The sequence below is a fragment of the Enoplosus armatus genome, chromosome 23 (assembly GCF_043641665.1).
Source record: "Enoplosus armatus isolate fEnoArm2 chromosome 23, fEnoArm2.hap1, whole genome shotgun sequence".
Lineage (NCBI taxonomy): Eukaryota > Metazoa > Chordata > Actinopteri > Centrarchiformes > Enoplosidae > Enoplosus > Enoplosus armatus.
The window spans coordinates 15,433,190-15,460,402 of record NC_092202.1 but is presented as its reverse complement, the minus strand read 5'-3'; the positions used below and the strand labels follow the sequence as shown (position 1 = coordinate 15,460,402).

The window sequence follows — 27,213 nt, the reverse complement described above, 5'->3', positions numbered from 1 at the left end:
TGGGGGGGATGATGGGGGGGCACTATTTTGTGTTAGAACTGGATCACGGAGTCAATCTTGAACCTAGGCTGCAGTAACTTCACTTGGAACTCTTAGTCCCATGCCTCCTTTGACTTTACCTTGTCTTGTTCTTGGGCTGCTCTTCATAAGCTTTCTCCACCCCCCCACCCCCCCTGTCCATCCAAAAAAAAAATATAAGAAAAGAATATCTTTTGTTGATCTTTTCTTGAGTTTGGTCCACAGCGCTACAAACAACAATTGTATCTGTAGATGAGTGCATTGATTGGTTTGGATGTTGAATAGGCAACCTTCTTAGCAACCTATAAAATGGGGGGGGGGGCAAAGTAACAAAACATGGTCCGAAACTTGATTTAGTCCAGTACAATACAACCATTTGAAATCAACGGTTTGGTGAAAAAGACCTCCTGTGCCACCTTCGATGTTACATGGCTTGCATTGACTTGAATGGGACGAGACCTTTCTTGTTCATGCTAAGAATCTCGTTCCGTTACTTTGCACCCACCCGACACTGTTTTGGCCACGGGGATCGCCTACGATGTGGTTAGCTTGTATTTACAACAATCTTCCCGGAATCATTTTTATCAACCGCTCAAGGGGCGACGCAAGACCATGATACTGACGACCCTGGATCAGGGCTAACAGAGGCTGAGATTCCACATCTGTGTTGATGGGCAAACTCCTTAAGTATATTTCACCAATTCCGTGTTTTGGTCTCGACTTGATTCGATGCATTTAGTCATGGAGCCGAACTGGACTCGACCGGGCAAAAAGGTAGACCTGACTTCGGCCCCCGTCTCTCCACTATACTTGCTTCACCCGGTTGTTACATGAGTCTATTTCAACGATGGGGTGGAGACTTGCGGAGCCTCTAACTTCACTGTACAGCTGTTGGGGAGGGGGGAGGGGGGGTGTTTATAGACAACTGCGGAATTAAAAATCAGATAAAATCTCTAGATCCAAGTCTTAAAGAACGAGTGCAAAAAAAAAAAAAAAAAGGAGTGTACATGACTGGAGGTGTCAGTGGAGGAGGGCAGGCTGTACTTTGGAGTATGCGAGCGGTGGAGAGGTAAAATGAACACTGTCACACCTTCAACAGGACTAAAACATGCACAGTTTCTAGTCAATTTATACTCGAGCTACATGGGGACACGACTGGGCACATCATGGATGGCGGCTTTTCTTAAAAATGAAAGAAAGAAAAAAAATCACAAGAGGAAGGGTTGTTTTTTTTTTGTTCTTTTGTGCACATTTTTTTTTTTTCTCTGGTGGGTTTACCGGTGGGATGGTATCACAGCTATGGTCGTAAAAGAGTGTCGTCTCTTATCTATTGCGTTAGGCTGTTTTATGGCGGCCTCGGCTCCTGCGGAGCTACTTGTAGCAGAAGACGCATGCACACAAGTAGAGGTGGGGACCAGGGTTAGACTGATGTATCAGTTTATTTATATAAAAAAAATAATAAAGGATAGTGGATAGACCAGTAAAGTCAACGGTGTCCCATCTTGAAACACTCGCATTGAGCATTTAAGGAGTCTGTAAAGCCTGAAATGAAACCTGCCTCACCCTGCCTCAGGACCTGCTAACCCACCTAAATAGATCTCATTGTTATGGCTTTCAGAGGAGAGTTTTGGTGTCCCACAGTAGTCTAAAAACAGTTTCGGAGGCTTGTCCACCCTGTCGAGTATTCAATTCTGGGCCATTTTAATTAGAGAATGCTCAGATTGTACGATTTGTATATCAGAATTAAGTATTGGCCTTCCAAACGGGCATCAGTCTAACCCTAGTGGAGGTGGGCAGGGCGGAGGGGTCAGGGGTTAGAGACGTGACTGTTATGTCTGGCTGGCAGTTAACGTGACATGGTACCTTGGCACATGACGATGGGGCACGGGGGAGAGCAGTCGTGGAGGTGTCACTGGGTGATTAGGTGGTCAGGCAGGCGGTTGGGGTGGATGGCTGTGGTTTTGGGGGAAGGGGGGTTGAACACAGTCATTTAGCTCTGGGCAGTCAACCGCTGCTCTGTGAGCGACGCCTGGTGCGACACCGTTTTGTTTTCGTGGGCCCTCAGCTTGGACACCACGTCGATGAACGCCAGGCTCTGGACTTCTTTGTGGAGAGGCTCTAAAAAACAAAAGCCGGGGGGGGGTTATTGTGGATTCTTAAATAAAAGCTGGGTATTCAAGTACAACGACAGAGTGATCGCCAATCTGCTGCTCTGAGTTTCTCTTTTTAAAAGAAACCACTAGTCCACCAGTTAATTCCAATCGCTCCCCACCATCAATGAAACTTAACACTTCCTCCAGATGTTTCACATTAAAAGCCTACCTTTAAACCTTTTTTTTTTTTATAAAGGCAATTCGTGTACAGAAACTGTATTTATTTTAAAAAGACAGTGATTGTTGTGAAGCTACCGTCTTCGAATCAAACAACACTTCCTGCAGGTGTTTCACATTAAAAGCCCCGACTGAAATAAGAGTGGTTTTGCCATTTGGAGCCACTGGAAGGCTTCAATGTGAAACGTCTGCACATGGAAGTGTCCCGCTTCGCTGACAGTGATCAAAGCCAATGGAAACAATCAGAGAGGGACAAGGGTGTTTGAGTGTGAGCTTGACATGACATGGTGAACTGAAGAATTAGTGCTGGACTGTGTATGAAGATGGCCGACGTGGCTCCACTTCCTCCCACTGTACAAAAATGAAGCCAAAATCTCACGGATATGGCCGCTACCATCATCAGGAGTGGTGGAGCTGCTGTATCAAGGTCCCGCCCATACGCGAGCACACCGCGGTCAATCTCAGCTGTCAATCATGACGTCTCACCCCGTTTTTATTGCATCAAATAACGAAATCAAACCAAACTCATCAGAAAAATCAGCGTGATGAGAACTACCTGAAATGACAGAAACCTTCTTTGGGAAAAATGTATTTGGTGGGGAGGGGGCGGGGCTTATGACCTACACTGCAGCCAGCCACCAGGGGGCGATTGAGACGTTTTGGCTTCACTTTTGGGGCGCTGTCATGTCGTAATGTACATCACAATATGTTTATCAAGACAACAAAATAAACGGTTGAGAAAGTGTTACCGTTACACACAAACGGCGAAATATTGCTATATTAAGATGACTTTTTTTTCTGATTCGCAAGAATTAAGCGTTTCTGATTGACGTTCAGTCTGTTGAAGTAACGGTCCAGAATAAAGCTGTGGCATGAATCTCATAGCTAGCTCGACGATAGTAATAATATTAATAATAATAATAATAATAATAATAAATAGTGAGCGGTTAAAGCATTTTTAGGTCTCACCTGAGCCCATGACCGCACAGATGAGGATCATGGAGTTGTACTTGATCTCCGGTGCACTCCTCTCGTCGGACAGCAGCTTGTGAAGCACTGACACCAGGTGGGCTCCGACAAAGTCCTTCTCGGCCGCAACTGAAATCCAGAAAAAAAAAGAGGAGAAACTCGGTATGAGTTACGGCGACATGTTTTGCGTTTCCAACAGCCGGTGGTTGGTTTCTGCAGCCACTTCTCAGAAGTCACGGGGCCGAGTCAAACTGTGCTCGGGGATATTTTCATCGGGAAATGTCAGCTCAAAAGAGGTGAACTGTTTATTCAAGAACACACTTAAGCTGTGTAATTGAGTCAGCGTCTTCTTTTTTTTTTCTGTATTTAATTCAGTCAATTACTGACTTAAAGTTGCCGAAGTGTACAACTGTAAATGCAAATGAACAACAACAGAATTACAAATTTCCGCTCGTTTACTTCCGGCTCTTACCCAAATCCAGCGCTGCTATGAGACCCAAAGCCACCAGTGCCTCGTTCTGCATAATCATGTGCTCACTGGTTGCCATGGTCACTAAATGCTTGACGCCTCCTCCCTGGATGACCGTTTTGACGACTTCCTGAAATCCACAACAAAAGCATCACTCAAATAGATCAATCTTGAGGTGTGCTTTCTGATAATCACAGAACATGACAGTTTAACTATAGACAATAGTAAATGTATATCTAGTAAATATTATTATAATTATGACACAAATGTTGCAAAAAAGTGGCAGGGTGGCACTGACAACGAGGTGACTGAATGATTTATGGATAGGTGCCTGAGGCAAGACAAACCCCGTGCAGTAGTAAAACCCAGAAATAATCAAGTCAGTATTTATTAGCGAGAGCCACATGGCAGCGGTTATTTTCCTGTAATATTCCTCCACAGATGAAAATGAATAAAAATGCAGTTTCACAATTTAATACACTCAGAGGTTTGACTACAACACCCTTACTCAGTTTCGTATGGTGGCTAATGTTAGCTAATGTAAGCAAACTGACAATTACAGTGTCACTTCATGTGCTTGCTTTAAAGGGGACCTATTGTGCTCCTGTTCCGTTTCATTCTGGGACTCCACTAGAGCAGCTTTGCATGATTCACAGTTAAAAAAAGAAAGAAAAAAAGTCCTTATTTATCTTCTACTGGCCCTGTCTGAAACAAGCCGTTTTAGCTCCTGTCTTTTTAAGGCGCCCCCTCTCTCTTCTGATTGGCCGACTTCCAAAAGTCTATGGAGGGGCAGGGACGTGACAGCATATGACAGCTACGGTAACTTAGCTTGGAATATTGAAATATGAGGCGCTGAATTTCATGAATTCACGGTTTATCAGACCACAACGATAGATGAGTGTTTCCAAACACACAACTTTTATAACTTCATTCACTGATTTTGGTGATCACATATTTTACAGGAAGAAAATGTTTCCTGGTTTTCCCTCTGATGTCCTCCGGCTGCTCTGCATCAACTCTCGATGGAACGGATAGCTTTCAGAAAGTAACCGCTAACTGCTGCTAACTGGAGCTGCCATTCGCTCAGTTACCGTGCCAGCTGGCGGCCCTATTAGCTTAGCTGACTCTGCCCGGACTGGGAGCTCGGAGGAGCACTAAGCTTTGGACCGCCGGTGGGAGTTTTTCAGCTTTTTCCAGTTTGAAGCCCGGGTGTTTTTGCTCACGGGGGATAACTTTTACATACGTTCCATAACTTTGGCCACGTTTAATATGAATATCCGACATTGTAACATTACAGATATGACAGAAAATAAGGGAAAGCATAATAGGTCCCCCTTTAAATTCATAGTGTGCAGCGTAGTTGTAGTTACGCTGGTATAAGAAACCTCTCTCTGCCCAAATGGGAAACACTCCACCGACTAAAGGGTAGCTACACCCTCACATTCTGCTAGAACCCCTCTCTTCCCAGCATTTTTTTTTTTTTTAAATGCGACAGAGGAGTGAGGGAACAACAACTGAAGGATAAACTTCATGACATAGATAAGTCCCAACTGGTCGACTCAGCCAGCATTGGCCCTACAACGTTCAGGGCTGATTTAAAAAAAAAAAGAAGCCATGTTGAGCCACTTTCAACCCATGAAATGCCGATTTTTATTATTAATTTGATAAGAAATGTCGTATCATTTAGTTTACAGCTCAAAGAACACGTGTAAGTGTGCAGTGCCTCTTTAACTACATCTAAAGAAACACAGGGGATCATTTGAAGTGAAGCACGGCGTCTGACCTTGGACTTGCTGTGTCGAATGAGGGCGGAGAGGAGCCTGTTGGACTCGCCCATCACTCCCGCGTGATCTTTGGCTTCGCACCACTCCACTAGCCTCTCCACCAGTTTCCCATTGGTTCCCAGCTGGTCTGCGGCTTCAGCTGAAGCAACACACAAGATTACCGTCATTTATTCTGGCGTCTCGCGGCCACCGAAATGCAGTAAAAAAAAAAAAAAGCTAACAGGTTGCACCCAAATATACCTTTCATTTGGCTCAGTCTCATTTAAAAATGAGAAGAAAAAAAAACATTTTCTTTTCAGATGCTAAGAATGTCTTGGTCATCATGCCAGAGCTTAAAACAGAGCTGTAGGGAAGAGACTCGTGGTTGCTTGGAATCTCTTTCACAGGGACTTCGCACTTTAATCAACTGGTGTGCGTAACATGACTACAGGATAATTGACATACATGAGAATTTAGAGCCGCTTCGCAGTCTATAATGTGTGCCACATATTTTCCCGTGATGGAATGTAAAGTGAGAGTCAGATAAAGTCTCTACCTTGCGTGTCGATGAGCATACGTAATGTCCCCAGGAGTTTAAACTGGACCGGAGGCATCTCTGATTGCAAAAACTTCAATACCACGTCCGCTACTCCGGCCGACAGCATCTTGGATTTGTTTACCACTGGAGAGAGGGAAACAAGGCGTTATTATGTTTGCAAATGTATCATAACTGTAGGCAAACACACCTCTTCGGCCCTTTAAAGCCGGGACGAAACAGCATTTTTGAGAGTATTTAGCTTCCGTATCGTGACGTATTTCCAGGTGAAACGGGACAGGCAGGCGGGACGTCATTGTGATTTTGGGCGCACGGACGCTTGCGCCAGAGACGCTACACAGACCACAAATCCAGCTTAAGTTTGTCCGATGAGGCGGCTCACCAGGTATGGCCAGGTTCCGCAGGGCGCTCAGTGCTGCGTGTTGAACAGTGACGTTGCCTTCCTCAACATGCCGGTCCAACAGCTCCAGAAGCTTCTGCACGATACCAGTGTCCACCATGTGGATGCAATTCCCATCTACAGACACAAGGTGAGCAGACGGCTTGATGTAATTAATACTACAACACAATATTATAATCAGCACTAATGTTACCAAGTCTCCTCCTGCTGCAATGTCCCCCTTTCCCAACTGGGGTGATAAATGTTTTGGTTGCTAACTTTCCTCTGGGACCTCATCTTACCACGGTGTAAAGTAACGCCTACCGTTGCGGGCAAAATTAGCGATGGCCAGAGCCCCGGCGAGCTGCAACTGATGGTTATGAGACGGTATCCAGGACAGGACCCTCTGGAAGACGCTGCCCTTTCCTCCCTCAAACAGCTTCTGCATGGACTCATCTGCACAAAAGGAGGAAGACGGGTCACTGTATGACGCCAGTCAATACGTCAGTCCATATGACAGCGGGTCAGGAGCTCCTAAGGCAGCAAGGCAATGGAAACGGCAGAAGTAAAAAGCTAACGAACGACACCATGGTCGCTTTACTTCAAAGTCACCACCACTAAGCTTCACTTTTAAGAGAATACGGATAGATATAGATATATATAGACAAGAGTATAAACACAACGAGGCCGTAAAGGTGTCCGCTAACGTTAGCCGCTTGTTAGCAACCGCCTTTTTTAAGACACGTAAAAGCTTCAAACTTCACTAGTGGGGGGTATCTACTGACGTATTTTATGTCGCAGAACAAAGCGTTGAAATCTTTTAAGCTTGTGTTAACCACAGACCTTATTCCAGGCATCTAACTAAAGGCCCATTCAAAAAAACCTGTTGACTTCCAGACGAGGGAACAGGAAGCGTAAAAATGCGAACTCATTTCTGGGTTTTAGGACTCATTCCTGTAGCGCTCCATTAGAACCTTAGTCAGCCTGAGAAGACAACTGCAGGTAGTACTCGAGGCTGAAATTAAAAAAAACATGCAACACTAGGGATGTCCCGATTTTCTTTTTTTACTGATCAGTATCAGGCTATATTGAGCACGGACCTCACGCTCAACCCCCCCCCCCCATTGGCTCACACAGCTAGGCCTCAGGGAGGGAGATTAATCACCTAATCTGACACGGTGACCATCTCAAAAGATAAAAATATCATCCTGGTAATCTCATCCCGGCCCTTAGATAACGGCCAAAAGTCTGAAGCTGCACTCCACACTCAGGGCCCGCGTGGGAATGAAGGCGTTGACGAATCATCACTTCAAGTCGCTCATTAGACGTATGAATTGTGGCGTGGTGCTCCTTTAAGAACCAAGAGCATGAGCACCATCACGTGAAGCGTGTGGTAAGACTTAGGCTATTCCGCTGCAATAAAATATTTACATAAAAAGGCTGAATTATTAATACTCAACATCAGCACTGGACAGAAGACGTTTATATCTACGGTCACATGCAAGTGTAGGTTATATTTTCAGTTGGGGGATAATCTTCTCCCTTGGCTGCAGGATCTGTGCTGCAACAGTAATCTGACAGAAAATGGTTATTTACTGTTACACAAGGTTCTTTATAAATTCAGATTCTGAAGGAATTTGAATATGCCTGCCTCCGCACACAGGAGTCAATATTTTTTGACAGAACACAGCGACCCCGCGAAGTTCGTGGTATAACTGGTGACGCTGAAGGCAGTTATGAGGAGTCATCGTTGGCGTTTACCTCCCAGCAGCAGGAGAACCATGAGGTCAGAGGCAGTCTTGAGCTGGGCGATGTCCTCCTCCCTCTCTCCGTCCACAGTCTGAGCCACCACCTCCAGGAGACACTCCACCAAGCCGGCCTCCACCAGCTGCAGCTTTATCACATCTGGCGGGGGAGGGGGGGGGTGGGGGTTGAGACATTCAGAGAGGGCCCACGGTGAGCAAGTTAAGTCTGAAACACACTGCTACTGCAATGCAGTGGATATGCATCACATGATGTGCATTGCATGGCGCGAGTTAGCACGCGCGGGACTTGTCGCGGCCCGGCATACCAACCCGGACTTCACAGCGCGTGAGGCATAATGATGGCATGCTGGGTAGTTAAGCTGTCATTTATTCAGGGAAGTCTCAATAGACAGGGTTCAAAACGTAGCAAAGACTGGAGCTGAATCTACAGAGAATCGGCAAAAGCAAAAAAAAAAAGAAAAAAAGAAGCTAATTAACGCATGTTTTCATTCGCTAACGTTGTTGGAATTTGAGCGCGTCGTTTTTTTCTTCCCCCACACAAATCTTCAGCGTTTACATCCAGACAGAAATCCAGCTATTTCGTTGCTGGGTGGAAATTGAAAATGTGCATAAAAACAGGTAGACTACCGTTCAAAAGGTCAGCATTAAATGACCCTTGAGCACCCCCTTGTGGACTAATGAAATAGCCGTTTCAGTAGGTTCATTCTGCACTGTGTGGCACCAATCGAGGCCTAAGGCCAATCAGAAGAGGACACCAGTGACTGCTGTCGGTGCGTGGCTGACAGTTCAGCACATCCAAGCGGCTTAGCCCCGTTGGCAGCATACAAAACATCTCCTTTCCAGTAATTCCATCCAGGAGTCCTCTATTTTGAGGCCTTTGTGGGCCGAGAGATCCCGCGCGTCCATGAGACTGAGTCTGTTTTAGCAATTCAAGAATATTACGGTCGTTATTTCCTTGCCTGTTAAAATCCGTGACTCTGGTCACGTGTGTCATTCTCACTTATAACCATTTTACGCTCAACTCAGCTACAGCTGTAGTGATAGTAATCTAAATCTAACGAGCGTCATGCGGTGTGACAAATGAAAGAGCTGGAGAGGTAGAGAGAGGTAGAGAGAGAGAGAGCGAGAGAGAGAGAGGTTTCTCTCCAGTTAAGTAGGACGTTGTCCTGGAGACGGACAATGTACGAGCAGGCAGTGTGCCTGGAATGGTGATAACAACAGTCAGTAAGATGCTGTTGAAACACAAACACACACGTTTGAAAAAGAGCAGCTGAGCAAACGCAGGAGCTGTCTGCCATGACTGTGCAGTTAGCAGCTAGCTCGGAAAGCATGACTCACACACTCGGAGAGGATCATTTACTCTAGAGTAGGTGGAAGTTATCCATGAGACAAACGCTGCAGTCTCTCACTCTTTCAGTGGCTGAATCTCTAGTACCTCCCATACAGTGGACATGGCCTTTTGTAGAACTTAATAATGATAATAATAATAAAATAAAAAAAAATATATATATATATTACCATTTTCTGCAAGTGGAGCCAGAACCTCAAAAATCATTTCCTTCTTCTCGTGCTCCGTCTGCTTCTGGAAGAGACGCACTAGCTCCTCGGCGATATTGGTGGAGGCAAACTGCTCTTTGCTGGACTCTGGAGGACACCGGGAGAGCATCACAGGCATGAACGACAAGACACTCCCCTCCTCTGCGCGGACATCTTTCTGTGCATTCCGGTTACGCTAATGGTTACATTGTTGAAGAATAAAGGCGCACACCATCTAGCGTCTAAACTGACTGATTGGATGACATTTGGTCGGTACCATAGACTGCATATAAAGATGGACGACATGACGGCTCCCCGAAAGTGAAGCCGAAACGTCTCGATCGCCCCCCCTCCCGGTGGCTGGCTGCAGTATAGGTCATAAGCCCCGGCCCCCCTCCAGGTTAGCGGATGGGGCATGGGCCAAACAAAACAAATTCAAAGTGCACATCAAATACATTTCTCTCAAAGTTGGTTTCTGTGGTTTTTGGTTATTCAGGGCTATAAAAAAAAAAGGGGGACGTCACGATTGATAGATGTGATTGATGTGGGAGGAAGTGGGGACGCATCGGCCATCTTGACATACAGCCCGTGGTCGCTACGTTTGTTAGCTCGGCTAAACAGCTATTTGGTCATACTCACCGAGCTCAGCCAAATTCCCAAAGGCAATTAGACACATTTCCGTCAGGGCTGTGTTGTGGGAATGGATGCCTAGCAGCTTCACCAGAGTGGGAATCACACCCATATTGATCAGCTGGGCTTGTAAAGAATCTGCAGGAAAAAAAAACACACACACAAAGACACAGGAAGCCGGGCAGTTGACCCGTTGTTCTAAACATGATGCAGAGCTGAGGAGATCAAGAGAAAAAAAAACATGTGCATGTGGCGTTCGATTGTGGCCTGAAAGCTCATTTGCTGTAGTTAAACAGACGGCGAACCATTTGTGCAAATCGGAATCCAAATCTTTAAAAGGTGATTTTCAAAGAACTACGTCAGCTTAAAAACACGCTTCCAGGAAAAGTAGACGATACCATTGCGAGACAACCCCCATCCCCACCCTTTTTGCAGCAAGTCCCGCCCTACTGTGCTGTGATTGGACACCGTTTTTTTGTCGTATTTTCGGCAAGTCCCCCTAGCAACCCCAGTGACACTACTGACATTGATGATGATGTAATAATAATAATAATAAAAATATAAATATATTGTAAACCCTTGTATCGTGTATAGGGGATGTAACTTAATTTAACTGTACGCTATTTAAACCCCTGTTCGCATGTATTCCTACCATAACTTCGTTGGCTGCGCACACAGCTAGCATTGAATCGCAGGGACATGTCGAAGTAGCAAGTGCCGGCCAATCACAGCAAAGTGGGGCGGGACTTGCTGCAAAACAAAAAAAAGGGGGTGGGAAAACAAATGAAGCGTCCAGTATGACCAGTAGCTTATGGTGGCTAATGTTAGCAAACATTAGATTTTGCTGTTGCATGTTTGCAGAAGTTACATATTTGGGAAAACCACAAAAGCTAATAAAAATACCCTTTTTGACACAGGATTGAGTATATAAAACGTTGGGGTGGGGGGGTGAGGTCAATCACGACGAAAATGAAACCCCTGAAATAGTATTATTATTATTATTATTATTGAATGCAGGTTTCACATACCCACCTGCGTTAAATAGCAACCCCCCCCCCCCCCCCCATGACAGTAGGGTGAGTTAGAAGCAGCAGAGGTAAATTCCACATTTCAGATTCCCAAATACCTCAGAAGAGTGCAGATGATTTTTGCCATTTGAAGGCAAGAGGTGGTGAGAGCTACGACGGACACACCTTTTCATTTCAAAAGCCAGAGACAATGAATCAATGGTGAGGGAAGACTAGAGTGAGTGGATGAGCAGAACAGAAGAGAGAGAGAGAGGGAGAGGGGGGAAAAATGTCCAGTCAAGGACAATACTACAATAATACTCAAAAAGATTGTGTCAGATGCTCATTGAGTGTCTTTCAGAGCTTATAGTAGCAGGACGAGCTAAACCCCTAAAGCCAATGTAAACGTAAGGAACGGAAAAAGCCGACAAAACTGACGCTACGCGTCTCGTTTGGACATCAATAAATCATCATGCCATTAAGAGGCCACTACATCAAATCTAGGGGCTTATTTTATTGCACTTCATGTCCTTTTGTTTTATTAGTTATAACCCCACTGCTGTACTTTGTATTTCTGCTAACTGTCCTACGGGGCTTGAGATATTGAGATATAGTACATACTATTGGGTTATACCAACAAAAAAAAAAAGAAAAAAAAGATGGTATTAGATAAATGAGATAACTTGATTAAATAAAAGGCTATATATATGAAAGAGGAAATATCCTTCAGTGGAGTTCCACAGCCGTTTAGCAACAAGACGTCGCGGTGCAGAAGTGAAACAGAAACGGCGTTGCCTTTCCATAGTCAGTCTGCCAGCAAAACCACTGACCAACATATATTTTTAACTCTACAATATCTATAGCAGTCTTAAAAAAAAATCAAGAAAAACAACATAACGCGACCTTACAAGAATACCCATCAGGCATTATGTGTGTACTGTAAATACTAAAGTACCATGGCTGTCACAGGAATATCTTAAGAAAAAGACAAGTGTATTGAAAGAGATTCCTTTTAACTAATGCAGTTGGTTCGGTGTTGGGGCGCGAACTAGATGTGAAGAGTCAGCTCGACGCTGAAAGCTGCTGAAAGCTGCAGAAAACGCCACAGAAACGCATCCACTCTGTGAGAGCAACCCAAAACCTCCCGTCACTCGGCCAAGCGGATCCAACCGTCGTCCGGTGCCAAAAGGCACTTTGGCAGGAGGTCCGAGTCTGCCAAGATCACTCACACACACACACACACTCGCTGCTCTCAACAAGCCTCGTTATCACAAAGACGCAAAACTGAAGGACAGGAAAAAAAAAAAAGGGATACAGCGGAGGGTAAATTCACCTTTCTCGCCTTTTTAAAAATGGGCAAAAAAACCATTGACGATTAAGTCTACAGAAAGGAATGCAGATACATTATGCGCGAGATGAGAAGAGTAATATCAATGTCATGCCTGTGTGAGTCGTACGGAGCTGCAAGTCCGGGCGTGGTCAGCCGAGCTCATTCTATTTGTTTAATCCGTACACGCACACACAAATGTGACAAGACTGGGAGTCGGCAGCTATGCTAGCGGCTCTTATTAGGCTGTGCTTTGAGTGAAATGCTACGCGAGGGTGCTAACATTCTCACGATAGTTGCGGGGAGGGCGTATTTTTGTAGGCAAGCCCGGGAGACTTTTTTCCATGGGATAACCTTCATGAACGAACACCAATTTTAGGATTTTTGAAGCGTGAATGGAATCGCCAGAAGTAAAAAAAAAAGAAAAAAGAAAAAAAAAAGCTAACGTTAGGCTATAAACGAGCGACACCGCGGTCGCATTACTTCAACGTCACCACCGCTAAGCTTCACTTTTAAGAGACTATAGATTGATGTAGATATATAGACAGGTAGATATAGAGTATAAACACAACTAGTGAGTAGATGACTTTCCGTGTTTGGCGTGAAGACGTTTAACGTCCCCGACAACCGCTGTAGTCTCATTTAGCCGCTTGTTAGCGACCGCCTTTTTTAAGACACGTAAGCGAGTGGGGGTATCTACTGGCGTATTTTATGTCGTAGAACAAAGCGTTGAAATCTCTTAAGCTTATTTCAGCCGTCCAAACCAAAAACCCTTTCCTGGGTTTAAGGATTAATTCCTGCAGCGCTCTATATGACAATGCTAACATGTTGATGTTTAGTATGTTAGCATGCTAACATTTGCTAACATCTGAGTACAGCTGAGGTCGATGGGAACGTCATTAGTTTTCCAGGTATTTAGTCCTAAACCAAAATCTTGGACAGGCTGAAACGTTGACCTGATGATGCCGCTGGATGAAAAAGTTAGTGGATCACCAAAGTTATTACAATCCATCCTGAGGGGACATGAATGCATCGACTTGCGATATGTTTATATAGAGAAATTTCACTTAAAACCACAAGTGTCATCATCCGGGTGAAGCTCGGAAAAGCCGTTAGGATGCATAATCTGGGAACCAGCAGTGTCTGTACAAGCCTTCGTGCCGATCACCTTTTGGATTTTGAGATATTTCGCCGGATGAGGGACAGCGTTGACGTGCGGGTGGCGCTCGAGGAAAAGTCGTTCGCGCCACTCCGTCCTACAGACAGGCCAACACTGCCATCCCAAGAGCCATGTTGCAAGCTAGGCTTAAGAAGCAAGGGAGGGGAACTAGCTAATGAGTACGTTTTACCTGCGGAGTCTATCAAACAATACAAAACTTACAGGAGGAGCAAAGTAAAGAGGGAGGAAGGGGTGCTGCTGCTGCTGCTGCTATGAAAGCTGACACTCAGCAAATATTAATAACTGCAGATTACCTCAGGGGGTGAAGTTGCAAGAGCAACAGAGAGCATGGTAAGAAAGATCAGTAGAGAGGTCAGTCCAAAGAGAAAGCACAGAATGCCCTGGTTCAGTTCAACCCTACTGTCAAAAAAATAAAAAATAAAAATGATGCGACATCGTCTGTGTATAAGAAAGAGAACATCCGCTGATTAGTTGAGATTAGTTAACAGTTTTTGTTCTTGGAGGGGGTGGGGGTGGGGGTGGGGTGGGGGGGTCATTACCATTATCATTGCTATAGTTCATCAGCATGCCACAAAAGACAGTCAAGAGCTTCTCATTTTCCGGCTCAGTATTTTGGAAGAGGGACTTAATGTGTTCAGCTACTATCTGAGCCCCTCCTGCCAGGTCAACTGCACTCCTGCCCTCATCTGCAAAACAAAGAGGCCGGGACACAAATCAACCACAAAGCAAAGGGGTAAAAAAAAAAAATTACAAAAAAAAAAAAGAAAAAAGAAAAAACAACCACAACCTGAAAAATACATATGAAAGAAATGTTAGAAGTACAAAACATATTCAAATCAATGCAAACTAAGGCTACGAAACAGTCACATTGCTGAATAAATGAAGTGTAAAGGAAACAATTATGACCACAACTGCATGTCATACAGCAAATCCAAGTTTAGGTCTGGTGTGTGGTCAATTGAAGGGTCCATCTGAAAGGCTTTTAATATTCAAATCCACAGACGACATTGGTGGCCATAATTCTTCCCTTTTTTTTTTTACATGATTTCTTTCCAGACTGTTTGTGGCGACAGAAGGAGCCCTGAGCAGTTCACTAAATACAAATACTTTGTTGCAGCCCAGAATAAAAAAAAAAAAAAAAAAAACACAATCAACAGCAAAATCAAAGAACGGCAATCTTAAAAGAAAAGAAAAGAAGCTTGAACAATTGACAATGGATGTGTTCGGCATGATCACGCTTTTGCGCACAGTTTGCCCATTTCCAGGGCACTTTACCTTTAATGTTCATTACAAGTGACTTCATTGTGTGTTCTTTCATTTCTTTTGTTTCTTTATGGAAACAATAACTACACAGTGGCGATGATCGTCCCTCTGGGAGGGCTTTGTCTGGTAGAATAGCTGCCAAAGGAAGCGTTACACGAGTCAGCCTTCTCAGTGTCAGTTGCGTCTGCTACTTGCATTCACTCGTGGCGGCACGCCACGCCACGCCTCAACCCTCCGCAACGTGGCAATGCCACGTGCGTGACATGTCCGGTTTCCGTTCTGTTCACATGAAGGGGGACTCAGAAATGTGTAAACAGTGACGGTCCCGGCAGGAACTTGAGTAGAGCGGCTGGTGCTAGCGAGATGTGCTAGCTTTAAAAGGGTTAGAAGTTTGCTATGGTTAGTCCTTAGCCACTACAAAAGGTATTAACATAGGTGTTTGGTTGGAAAAGCCATTTTAATTCATAAAGGGTGTTTAAGACGGTTGTGCAGGTCTCTTGTTTTGAGCACTCAATCTGTTCATGGTTTGAAGGTCTGCGAAAAACACACACACACACACAAAAAAGGAGTTTGTATTGGGTTTGAACCTGAGGACACATTGGCAAACAGCAATTCCAACAGCTTGTGTGGTTACCTCTAAAGACTTGAGCCATGCAACTACAGTGTGGTACATAATATCCACGACAACAGAGCCCATGAGTATCTCAAATAGAGCCTGACCAATTCATTGGTCAGCTGATATTAGCTGATGTACTGAAGTACTTTAAAAAGAGCAGTTCTATACGATTATCTAATCGCAATTGATCGGTACAATTGCATTTATGCAGTCTTTGGGTCTAAAAGTTTGGGTTGATGATGGCCCTCTGAAGGAATCTATGTCAGGATGCTGGTCGAGGAGGCTTCAGCCGACTGTCGGACCTCACGATCAGGACTCCTTCCTGGTTTTGGAGGAGTGGACTCTTTGCTTTTGAGTCATGGGGGTTTGTCCATCCAGTCTGCATGTGCTTTGTGGACTTGGAGAGGGTTTATGTCGGTGGACAGCCAACAAGTGGAAAGTGTCCACTTTGTTGACATCTCCTTTTTCCCCGGGGTCAGTTTTGCTGGCTTTAATCAACCTGTGTGCTCCATGGTGCCCTGGAACAGTGTGAGTGTGAAGTGGCTTGGATGAAGGTCAGCACCCCTAAGTCTGACGCCATGGCACTCCGCCAGAAAACAGTGGATTGCTCATTCCGGATCAAGGATCAAGTTGATGACCCATGTGAAGCAGTTATAAGTATCTTGGGGTCCTGTTCGCAGGTATGGCACTGGTACTAGACCATCACGGTGAAGAGTGACCTGAGCATGACGGCGCCTCACCTATGGTCATGGCGTTGCGTCTGACAATTTTTGGAACTTTGAAACAGACCACCAGACGATCATACAACTAGCCCCATCCCCTTGAGTGTGTACAACCGACTGCGACACCACCTTCAAGGAGAGAATGTCCAAAAGTGTGTGCTGTTATCCCCGATCGTACAACTCATCACATTGAGACTACAAAGGCATGCTAAAGAATTCTTGGAGGAGAGATCGGGGAGGTAGCGGGATGCAGTCAGGAGGAGGATATGATGTCTTGGAGTGTGGCCATTCAGAACAGGAAGAAACATCTCTAAATGGACACGTCGCAAGACCTAGTTTGTTTTAAGCATACTGAACCCTTCAGGGACAAGGAGAGGCGTTGGTACATCTATAAAGGAGCTCAGAGTAGAGCCGCAGCTCCTTCACACTGAAAGGGGTCACTCGAGGTTGTTTGGGCATGTGATTAATACCCTAAGGCGGCATTCAGAGCAAATCCGTCAAAAACGCCAGTCCTCCCATTCATTTTGAATGAGGGTAGTGCAAGGAGTTTCGAAAAAAAAAACCCCGCAGCGCCGAAAAGTTTAGACGGATTCAACTTTTGGAGAAACGCAACCCGACGTCACGCTGCGGTGGCCAATCAAGTACCCTGCCGATCAGACCGCAAGACACCCACGAGAAGAAGAGCCATGTTTACCTTTTACCGGCATGCTAACAGCATCACAGCGGACTGTAACATTATGTTTCACGTGTAGTCTTTGGCCTTGTGCACCAGTTCAAACCACACGGTCACGACAGGCCTCGTAACCTGGTTATCTGTCGAAAGCAAACGTGTGTTTTTAATCTGTTGATGCGGATGGACGACCCCTCGGGTCAGGGGTTAAAAGTTCTTCTCCTTCTCTTTTGTTGTTTAGAGGCAGTTGGCAAACTGCTTAAGCGCATCACCGCCACCTTCTGGATTGGGAGGTTAAAGGTCACAACATGCCGTCACGCAAATGGGCCACGGGGTGTCACCCCCACACCGCCGCAACTGCCGGATTTTGGTCTGAATGCAGCCTAACCATCACCACCTTACCTTACTCTCGTTAATGAAAGGTGTAAACATGGCAATAAAGATTTAGACTTGTTAAAACTCAAAGGGCATTTAAATGTTTAAAATTACTTTTTAAAAAATGTTCAACTTTGTAGCGATACTTAAAAGTGATTTCAGAAGATCCGGTTTTATCCATTTCACTGAAGCAACTGAGGCGACTTCTCCCATATCACAGTGTGTGTTTCTTTAAGGTGGCGAGCAGCTGCTTCTCCACACTCTCCCAGTGCGTCTATCACGAAACCATGCCGGCTCACCGAGACCCCCCTCTGCTCAAACAAATGTCACGTCCCACCAGATTCCACACCAGACGCCCGCCTTTTCAACAAGAGGAGAAACCACGCACCAGAACTGACAGCTGTGGTTAAAGCCTCTAAAGCTGGCTGCAAAATCAGGCTTAAACTCGGCGGCTCTTCCCTTGAGGTCAATGCTCAAATACTCCACTGGTACATTCACTAATGAAATTTTCTTAGAGCAGATATATCTTGAAAAAGGTGCCACGTGTAGCATTTCCAAACACAATCACGTTATTGTCATGTGAACTGTGATACCTTAGCTTTTAGTTTGCCTATCACTAAAGAAACGGGGGTTTATGAGCAACGTGGCTTCGTTATCACACGTGGTTCTCAAAGTTTTCTGCCCCCCCTTTGTTTCATTTGAACTTCAAACACAATAACCAAATGTGTGCCTTACATGTGCATTAACAAATATAGAAATGCAGGTGTTCTAACAGCCATGTCCAGTGATATTGTTGTCCCATTCATATATGTAATTTGAAGTAATTTAGCGGCACCTGAGGATCTACTGGTGGCTCATATCATGTCATTCTTAATTGTTAAGTTAATGCCTATAAGAGTGCAGCCGCTGTATCGTCAACGTGTAATCGCGGGTTATCTGTAAGTGGCCTTGATTTGCATTATGCGGTCGCTCTATGTGTATATTTTCACGTGGACTACTGTAAGACAGCAACTTCACACCTCTCCGTGAATGCACTATTTGCCTGTGTGCAATGCCATTGCCCTGTTTGAAGAGGTTCGGGGTCACCTGAACCACATGGTTGGACATCGGAGCTTTGTCTACTGCAGTCCACCAGTAGCAAAAGCAAAAAACTCCTACTTACGGCTGTCATAACAGATGTTGCCAAGAGCTCGGCCGGTCTGCAGTAAAACCTCCTGGTCGGTGGAGTTTAGCAGCTGAATTAGGGGAGGGATGAGGCCGGCTTCAACGCAGGGACTCCGCATGAACTCTAGAGAGAGAGAGAGAGGAAAAGGTATTGGATAAGAGGTCTGTGCAAGACTTGCTCACTAAAGATTAGAGCATCAAACTGCTATATTACTCACCCCCCCCCCCCCCCCCCACACACACACACACACACACAATTTTACTGATTATCTGTAGCAACTGCAGGGGCCCGCATGATTCAAGATACGCAGTGCCTTTAACAAATACAGAAACTGGAAATGAACAGGTGAAAACGTTGCGACAATTTGACACCGATGCGACACTGGCCACCCTTCATTTTGAGCCGGAGTCAAAAGCGAAGAGATGAAAGTGAATGTGGAGAAAATCAGACATTGCTGCGACATGTTTAACCCATATGCTCTCCTTGATCCTATTGGGGCATAAGAGCGTATGATTTCTCAATACCGTCAATAATACAGACGCTCCTCTTTCTATTGAGCTGATACTGAAGCGGCTGTTTAATACCACAGGTGACAGGATTAAAAACTATTTAATACACTATTTAACAAAGCAGCCAAAAGCAATAATTGGCCTTTTCCCGTCACTCTCGACCCTCATAAGAAAAGCCAACTTGTGTTTCGCCAGTTAAATGCTTTCAGTGTGAAGCTGCGGCAGTGGGAGATTGTTTCGTTTAGCATTAGCAGGAACTTAGCACAACATTTACCTCATTCGGTGCATAGTGACTTGACAGGAATGTATTTAAATGAAAATCTTGCATGCTACACCAGCAGCTCAGCTTTTGCTTTGTACACAAATGTCCGTCTAATAATATGCCTTGTACCGCGGCGAAATGTCAGGTAGGTTGTGAAGGTACGCAAAAATAGATACTGCCAGTTTAGATCACCAAAATAAGTGCCTTTGTTTTTTTCATGATTCACCGCTACAGCCCCCAACTCACCCGCAGCCACACAAGCAAATAAATGCACTGGCCTCCGCTGGTTAATGGGGTGACAGCGGCCAGTAGGATTGCTTTGCCTTATCACCTAACCCCTAGCATCCTGACAGTTACACGCCCAACTAAGCTGTGATGCTTTACGACAAAAAGGTTACAAAAGGGATGAGGAAAAAAAATGGAGGTGAATGCTCTGATACAGTCACCATGTTGTGCATTAAGGAGAGGATGTCTCGACGGTGTCCATACTGGAATGGGGATGGGGAAACGAGAACCGGTTCCAAATTGTCCAATCCATCAGGATCATATGCTTCTGAGCTTATAAATTCCTTTCATTGATGCTGGCATGTTGACATGACAGCTCCCCAAAAGTGAAGCCAAAACGTCTCGACCGCCCCCCTGGTGGCTGCCTGCAGCATACGTTTTCATCATAGGTCTATAGGTTAATTTGCATACACACTCCGCTAACGGCTTCACTAGCTAGCAGCCTGAAGTTAAAAATAAAGCGTGCTAAACAAAGCCTGGTGTGGGACCATTCCATCCAGTAAGTCAAAATGTAAATTGCGTGATGCTACTCTTCAGTTCAGTAGCAGTGCTAGCGCTATGCTGCACCACTTTAAGAACAAGTACCCGACTGCCATGTCCGAGGATGGCTCGCAGCCAGTCCGAAGCCATCACCCAGTTGGTGTGCCGAACGATTGAGACAGATTGCCCTACCGATCAGCGTGGTTTGGTACCTCAAGCCCGAGTACGATATGCCTATCGAGAGCTAATGTGACGAGACGCATTGAAGAACACTTCTGAGAAGAAGGAGGATGAGCTAAAAGTCAAGCTAGCCCGGGGCAGACAAGCTAAATGAGCTCTGAACCACCGACTGACACTGAAAACCTGTGCAGGGCTAAAGAATCGGGCCGCTAAGCAGTATCGATAATGGCACTGGTATCAATGCAATCTTTTCAATTCCCATCCCTGCGTGTGATCACACTTTCATTTGAGCAATCACGTTGGAACATCTGGGTTTTAGTGGTGGACGAGACAATACTCTCTGGTGGGGATGCTGATGAGTAAAATATGTTTGTTTTTTTTAACACTGAATCTTGCCCGGTGCAACTTTAAACAATCAAGACAGAAAGGGAGCCGTCTTAAGCCCAGCAGTCACTTGGCTGCTTGCAGACATCTCCGGAAGCGGTGACAGATAAATGCCAGCGGGGCTGTTGCCAAGCTTGGCAAACTGCTGGGGGAGTGATCATTAGCTGCAGTCTTGCAAGCTGCTAAAAAGCAGTTCATTATCCCAACCTTTTTCTTGCCCAAACTTCTATTCACGTCTGCCTACTTTAAAAAGCCTCTCCTGTGCTCACACAGAGGCCATTAAGGAAAAATGGAAGCTCTCTTGACACTGCAGTTATGCAAGATTTGAGTCCTTACACAATAGCCTCGCAGCCTGTGACAGCTTAGCTCTGAAATGCCAAGGAGGGCTGCTAAAACTAGCCCTGCTCTGAAATGTCAGTCAAACACGGTTCTGTTTGATCCTTCAAATATTCAAATTCACAGGAAGGTTCTAAAGCATCCCTGACTAACAAGTCCGCAACAAAATGATGTATTCACGAAGAAGACATGTAAAAAGCAAAAGGGATGACGGCAAGAAAACAAAAAGTATACAAATTGAATACTGACGAATGGAGGAACAGAAAGTCAGGATGTTCCTGGGTGGATGGGCTTGGAAACCGAACCTCACCATTTTTGGCCACCTCAGCTATGATGTTGGCTACTTTCGGGGTGCAGGAAGACTGGGGGTTTAGCAGGGTGGGGAGCAGCGGAAGGATGCCCATCTCCTGGATCTTCACACTGGCTTCGGTGTCTGCGGGAGGAAAAAAAAAAAAAAGAGAATGAATTTCTATCAAATGAAGTCACGCTAACAGTGATCTTGTAGATTTACTGCATGGTACACACTATGTAAGATGGGGGAAAAAATCCCATACATGCGTACGTTTTGAGGAATGTTAAATTGTGCAATGAATGCCTGAACATTGGTACAAGTAAATATAAAATATTGTGTGCAAGATATACATAGCAGATATGAACATTTGAAAGCTGTATTTTTGCCATGCTAACGGCATTGGCTCTAGGGATGGCAAGGTTGTTAGGATTCACACTGCATATCCTTAGCCCCGTTTTCACACTGGCACCTGCCGTGTTTAGTCGATTCTCGCGGGATAACCCTGCAAACCCGGGGCTAAAAGCCTGCTCTGGAGCAGGGCCTGCAAGCCCTGGGCTAAAGTCGGGGGTTAGCCCACTTGGAATGTTCCGGGATTGTGCCAGTGTTGAGAGCTCTCTTAGCCTGGGGCTAACAGCTCCCTTAGAAGGGGCTAAGTGCAATGTAAAAAGCCAATGTCAGTCCGCAACAGTTGTTGAGAAATTCCAGACATCCACATTCCCCTCGGGACGATTTCTAATAACTTTGGTGCTGGCTTTTCATCTAGCGCCACCATCGGGGGCAAACCCTCTGGTTGTCCAATACTTGGCTTACTTGCTTTACGAAAAAATTCCTGCAAAAAACAACGACATTCCCATCAGCCTCAGCTGCACTGTGTTTCGTGCTAATTAGCGAACGTTAATGTTAACATGCTAATGCTAAGATGGTGAATACGGTAAGCACTACACCCGCTGAACATCAGCATGTTAGCATTGTGACTGGGAGCATTAAGCTCAAAGCGCCGCTGTGGCGCGAGCGTGGCCGCGGACTCTTTGCCTTGTTTGTATGTTACTTAGCTTAGCACAGATATCAACACACCAGTGCGGTACCTTCGCGTATGTGTATGAGCACTGGCGCTCTCCCCTGTCATTTCACGCGGCGTTCTTATTGATCGACTTGCAGACGAGGGGGAGGGTAGCAGCAGTTACACTGTCAGAATTTTGCTCCAATTAATGACTGATCTGCTTTACAGTCAGCTGGGGAAGAACTGCTCGTTCAAACAGCAAGATGTCATTACTCAGCTGTCTGGCAAAGACGTGGCTTTAGGCGGACACTAGCAGCGCACATTGCAATTCAGATTTGATTTATTAAATTAACAACTGGCCACATTAATCAGAGGGTTTAAGTCAGAGGACTGCTTGTATTTACATTTGACTCATGTGGGAGCGATTACGGAAATGTTCCAAAGCTCCAGAGCAGGCAGATTGTCAGGGAGACTATTACGGAAAACGTAGAAAGGAGGTAGGTGGACTGGCTAACACACACTAGGCATAAATCAGGCTCTACTCACTGTTGTTGGCGAGTGCTTTCAGCAGGCAGTCCAGGCAGCTCTCCACGCTGTCGGTGGCGCTGTCTGTAGACGCTAGCTTCAGCTTCTCCAAGGCCTCGCTTAAGTTGTCTGAAAACAGAAACACTTACATGAACAAAAGTCGAAAGGTTGTCGATTTAGGGCCGTGATGAGCAGAATATGACGGGGGGGGGGGTAGAACAAATGTTTTGAGGCGGACCACATTGGAATTTGAAAGCAGTTTTCGGAAAAAACGAAGCAAATGTACCAAACGTTTTTCCAGAACCTTTGTGGGCCTGTGATGGACTGGCAACCCGTCCAATGGGTTCCTTTTTTACTCAGCCGTCCAGTCACAGTGGAGGAAGGGCTGGGCAAATGCCACAAAGGCCAACCGTCACATCCTACATGTACTGAAGTGCTGACAATATTATATTATAGAAAGGATCCCTGCAGAGATAAGACCTTTTCGTTAAAGAGGAAGGTCCTTTCTGTTTAACCAGAAACAGAAGTCTATATAGATATTTTACAATCCGTCAATATTTTGTACATAACTAAATTGGCTTATTGAGCTTTTGCCGTTATCCTGCCATGCTTTCGTGTGTTGCTGACGCCAGGTCAACGCAGTAACTTCAGCGGAAACATTTCCTCCACCCGGTCTGCGGTGGGTCTCTCCACTCTTGGAACAGCATTTTTCCTTTAGGAGAGGTGCCTTGGTATAAGCATTTTCTTCTCTTCTGCGACCGGCCGGTCAGTAGACAACTCACCTCTCGCAAAAAGACTTCAGAGCGAGACTTCGCAACACAGAACGAGCACTTTTAACGGATGCACTTGCCCTCCGAAGGGTTGCTTTGCGTTGGAAACTAAGAGTGCTCGATGAGCAGTAATAACAGCTGAAAGAAGCCTCGGGAGGCGACTGGGAGAAAACAAATGCAAGACGCATCAAGGCCCGAAAAGTGTAAATCTAAAATGTACGGCACATTGGTATGCCTCCGCAGTTCTACTGGCATATAGCTCTGGCAAATTACACAACTCTCCATTGACATATGACACTACTTTGACATATGCTGTTCCACAGATCACTTCCTACGTTAAACATTAAACATTTTTTGACATCACGCAGATTGGCATACAGCGAGCGTTGAGGTCAGACTTCGTCCGAGGCTACTCGGTGGTTGTCTTCCAGTTGAGCATTACGGCGTAAAGTATGCAGCGTCTCCACCTCGCCGGGCGGTTAAATGGCTTTGGTGTGAGAATATTCCGGAGACTGTTTGTAAAGGCCCTCGTAAGAAGGTGTGCTGACCTCCAATTAAACCAATCTAATCCTGGTATCGGCATCTCGGTTGTAAATATATATATATATATATATATAAAAAAACAAACACCTTAGGCCGGGTTGGGAATCAGTTGGGGGGGGGTTGTTCTGACACATACTGCCCACCCACTGATCTGTTTGACTTTCTGCCCTCTGGGAGGCCTTTTATGACGCCTCTGGCCCTTCATTCCCATTGCAAATTAAATTCTAAAGCTGCATTGTTTTAATGTCATTTCATTTTTAGTCTGTTTTATTTTTGCTTGCTTCCACTGATACCAACTGATCCACTCGATTACATACCAATATGCACGTATGTTGCTTCGCATGTCTTTGACCCCATTTACACGCAATTTAAAGGCGATCAATCCGGATTTAAATCCGACTCAAAAGAATCCACCCCGCCAGGCCTCAAGTTATGCGCTTGTGGCCGAAACCACGGTGGTTTTATTAGCGCCGGTTAGCCTCCTATGAGGGACTACTGGCAGCCAGGGGGGGCGTGGTTTGGGGGACACAAGAAGTGACTGTTCGTTTGAAAACAACAATGGCGGCGCCTGAAGAGGACAGTCTAGATGCGGCTGTGGCACCAGTTACATCAGAACTGGGGAGGCATGTCTTCATTGAAAGCAGAGCAAAGAACTGAAGGCTTTCCTCGATGGTTCGCTGACCTGATTGGGTTGAAGTTAGACGGCGATAGACCGATGGCTCATCCAATCACCTGCCAAGCATGTTTTGAAAGTGCCTGCCCCTTTTCTGTCCCCCCCCCCCCCCCCCCCCCCCCCCCGAGGACAACTTCTCAGACTGGTTCTGTGTAACGAACCATCTGGCGTGTCAGGTTACTTATCTGCTGAACGACGCGACTGACATTGTCCCGGCACTGCAGACTGACTATCTGACTGGCCACCTACCCACAGCGGAGCTACCACGCTGCCCTCCTGCCTACAGCCAATAATATCAAGGACCTGCGAGCCAGTTGGCGTTGAAACACCTTGTCCACGTGGGCTTACGACCAGCTCTTCTGCTGCATATCTCTGCCTTTGTGTTTGTCTTGCTTTACTCCATTATGGAGGACTACCACGTTACAGTCACAGATTGTCTATTTCCTCACATAATGTGGTGGTAGACGACACGCTCGATGAAAGTTTTCTTCCCAGAAACGTCGAACAGAGCTGCGTTTTGTGAAATCTGACAGCTGCCCCACATGCTCACTAAGGAGTGATACCTCTTCAGTGGATCTATACCCTATCTATCTACTTACAGTCAGACGCAGCACATATTGATGTTCATCATGCAGGACAAACGGGCTAAATGATGGGCCTATAAAGCAAGTGGCTCATATACAGTGCGGGTGTTACATGAGCTGGAGTGATGCTCCGTTGTTGGTTTTTTTGGCTGCATTTTTTGCTCACAGCCCCACATTCTCAGCAGAACCTGATCAGGACTGACCTGCCGGGGGTTTGGTGTCCAGGACGCACTCTAAAATCAATCTAGACTGGCCGGCGCTTTGCTGCTTTCCGACAACGTTGACCACCAACAGAGAGCGTGAGGTTGGTGTGAATGATGATGAAATGTTGCCATAAGAGTGGGGGATTTTCCTCTGGCACCGTCACCCCAGCAGCGCGCCTGACAACAAACCCAGTAATGGTGAATTGCGTAAGGATTGCGGACGCTGTTGCAGTGACCTGGTTGCCTGTGCGCTGCACAACCCACACATCCACCACCCCCCCACCCCACCCACCATGATAGATGGCCTTACATCAAATGACAACGTGAGTGATCCAGCCGTCAAAGCTGTCAAACTGACAGTTGCTCCAGATGCCGCCACCGCTTCATGCAGGCACTGGTCCTCAGAAGTGATGGGTGGAGAGGTATCATTTAGAGAATGTGCAGAGCATGTTTTTTGACGTTGAGCTGTGTGAAATTCCATGCAGAGACATGCAATGGGCACGGGCCTGTGCTCAAACAACCAGTGACCAGCGTGTGTGCACCATCAGCAACCAGCAGAAGCAGTAGCATCACGGAGAGCAGCGCAGTATAAACAGCAACACGAAGTGGGCTGCTGGATCCTATTGCATAACAGCTGTGGAGACGGAGGAGTGCCATCTACACCATCAACAGCACTGCCATTTCAAGGGGGGGGGGGGGGGGCGCCCATTCATTTAGCAACTGGGACCTTCGAGCCATTTCTAGCCCCAGCTGAATTGCATCGGGCAGGAACGGAGGCAATACATCACATTTGTCAGTTGCTAAAAGGAAAGCTAATAAGAAAATGCACGACCATTAAGGGCGGATGGTGGATGGAGAGAGTCAGGGAAGCTACCCCACCCGAGTACTGAAGCTGACACGCGCGCACACACACACACACACACACACATAAGCGCGCGCGCACGCTTTAGCTACAGTCAGCTTTCCATGTAACGTTAACGACGAAATAATAACACATGAGACTAGGAAGCTAAACAAAGTGCTACAGTGGCATTAGTGCACGACCCACGGCGTCAACCGTCAACCAATACGTGGCTGCTTTCAGGCGTTTTTATTAAAAAAAATAAAATAAAATAAAATAAACATTTTGTGGTTTAAGTGACGTTTAATGGTCAAAACAGTACCTTGTTAGCTAACTCGGCTCAGAGTGAGCTGGTTAGCTAGCCGTCTACTCACCCATCTCAGCAGGATGTTGCTCCGGAAAATAAACCGGGGTGTTGAGCTCTCCGGGGCAGCTGTAAACCGAGTCGCACGAGCCGGAGGCCCCGTTTTCCCCCCACACCGTTCGTCCCTTAAACCGCCCTAAACTGGTGAAGTTAGCGGGGTGAGCGTAGCTAGCTAGCCAGCCAGTTAGTTGGTTGGTTAGCGACAGGAGCCACCGGGCCGGTCGGAGCAGTCCCGCTCGGA

At 45.9% G+C, this 27,213-nt stretch overlaps 1 protein-coding gene across 1 annotated transcript; it reads right to left on the bottom strand.

The window, feature by feature from the left end:
- Window positions 1-1,577: 1,577 nt before the first annotated feature.
- On the bottom strand, window positions 1,578-27,107 carry rap1gds1 (RAP1, GTP-GDP dissociation stimulator 1). Its single transcript, XM_070929688.1, has 15 exons — window positions 26,983-27,107; window positions 23,016-23,123; window positions 21,488-21,610; window positions 18,739-18,864; window positions 14,470-14,616; window positions 10,426-10,554; window positions 9,769-9,894; window positions 8,246-8,389; window positions 6,809-6,940; window positions 6,488-6,622; window positions 6,106-6,231; window positions 5,570-5,709; window positions 3,790-3,916; window positions 3,318-3,446; window positions 1,578-2,136 (listed from the first exon to the last, which is right to left on the bottom strand). The coding sequence occupies exons 1-15, from the start codon at window positions 26,984-26,986 to the stop codon at window positions 2,009-2,011; spliced, it is 1,824 nt and encodes a 607-aa protein (XP_070785789.1). The 5' UTR covers window positions 26,987-27,107; the 3' UTR covers window positions 1,578-2,008.
- Between the last annotated feature and the right edge of the window lie 106 nt (window positions 27,108-27,213).

What these genes read in the sequence shown, in the direction of transcription:
- rap1gds1 (XM_070929688.1), bottom strand. An exon ending in GGCTCCACTTGCAGAAAATG is followed by an intron (nt 8,390 to 9,768) that starts GTAATATATATA and finishes CTCCCCCGCCAG; the next exon opens with ATGTGATAAAGCTGCAGCTG. An exon ending in CATAGCAGCGCTGGATTTGG is followed by an intron (nt 3,447 to 3,789) that starts GTAAGAGCCGGA and finishes TCTGGATTTCAG; the next exon opens with TTGCGGCCGAGAAGGACTTT.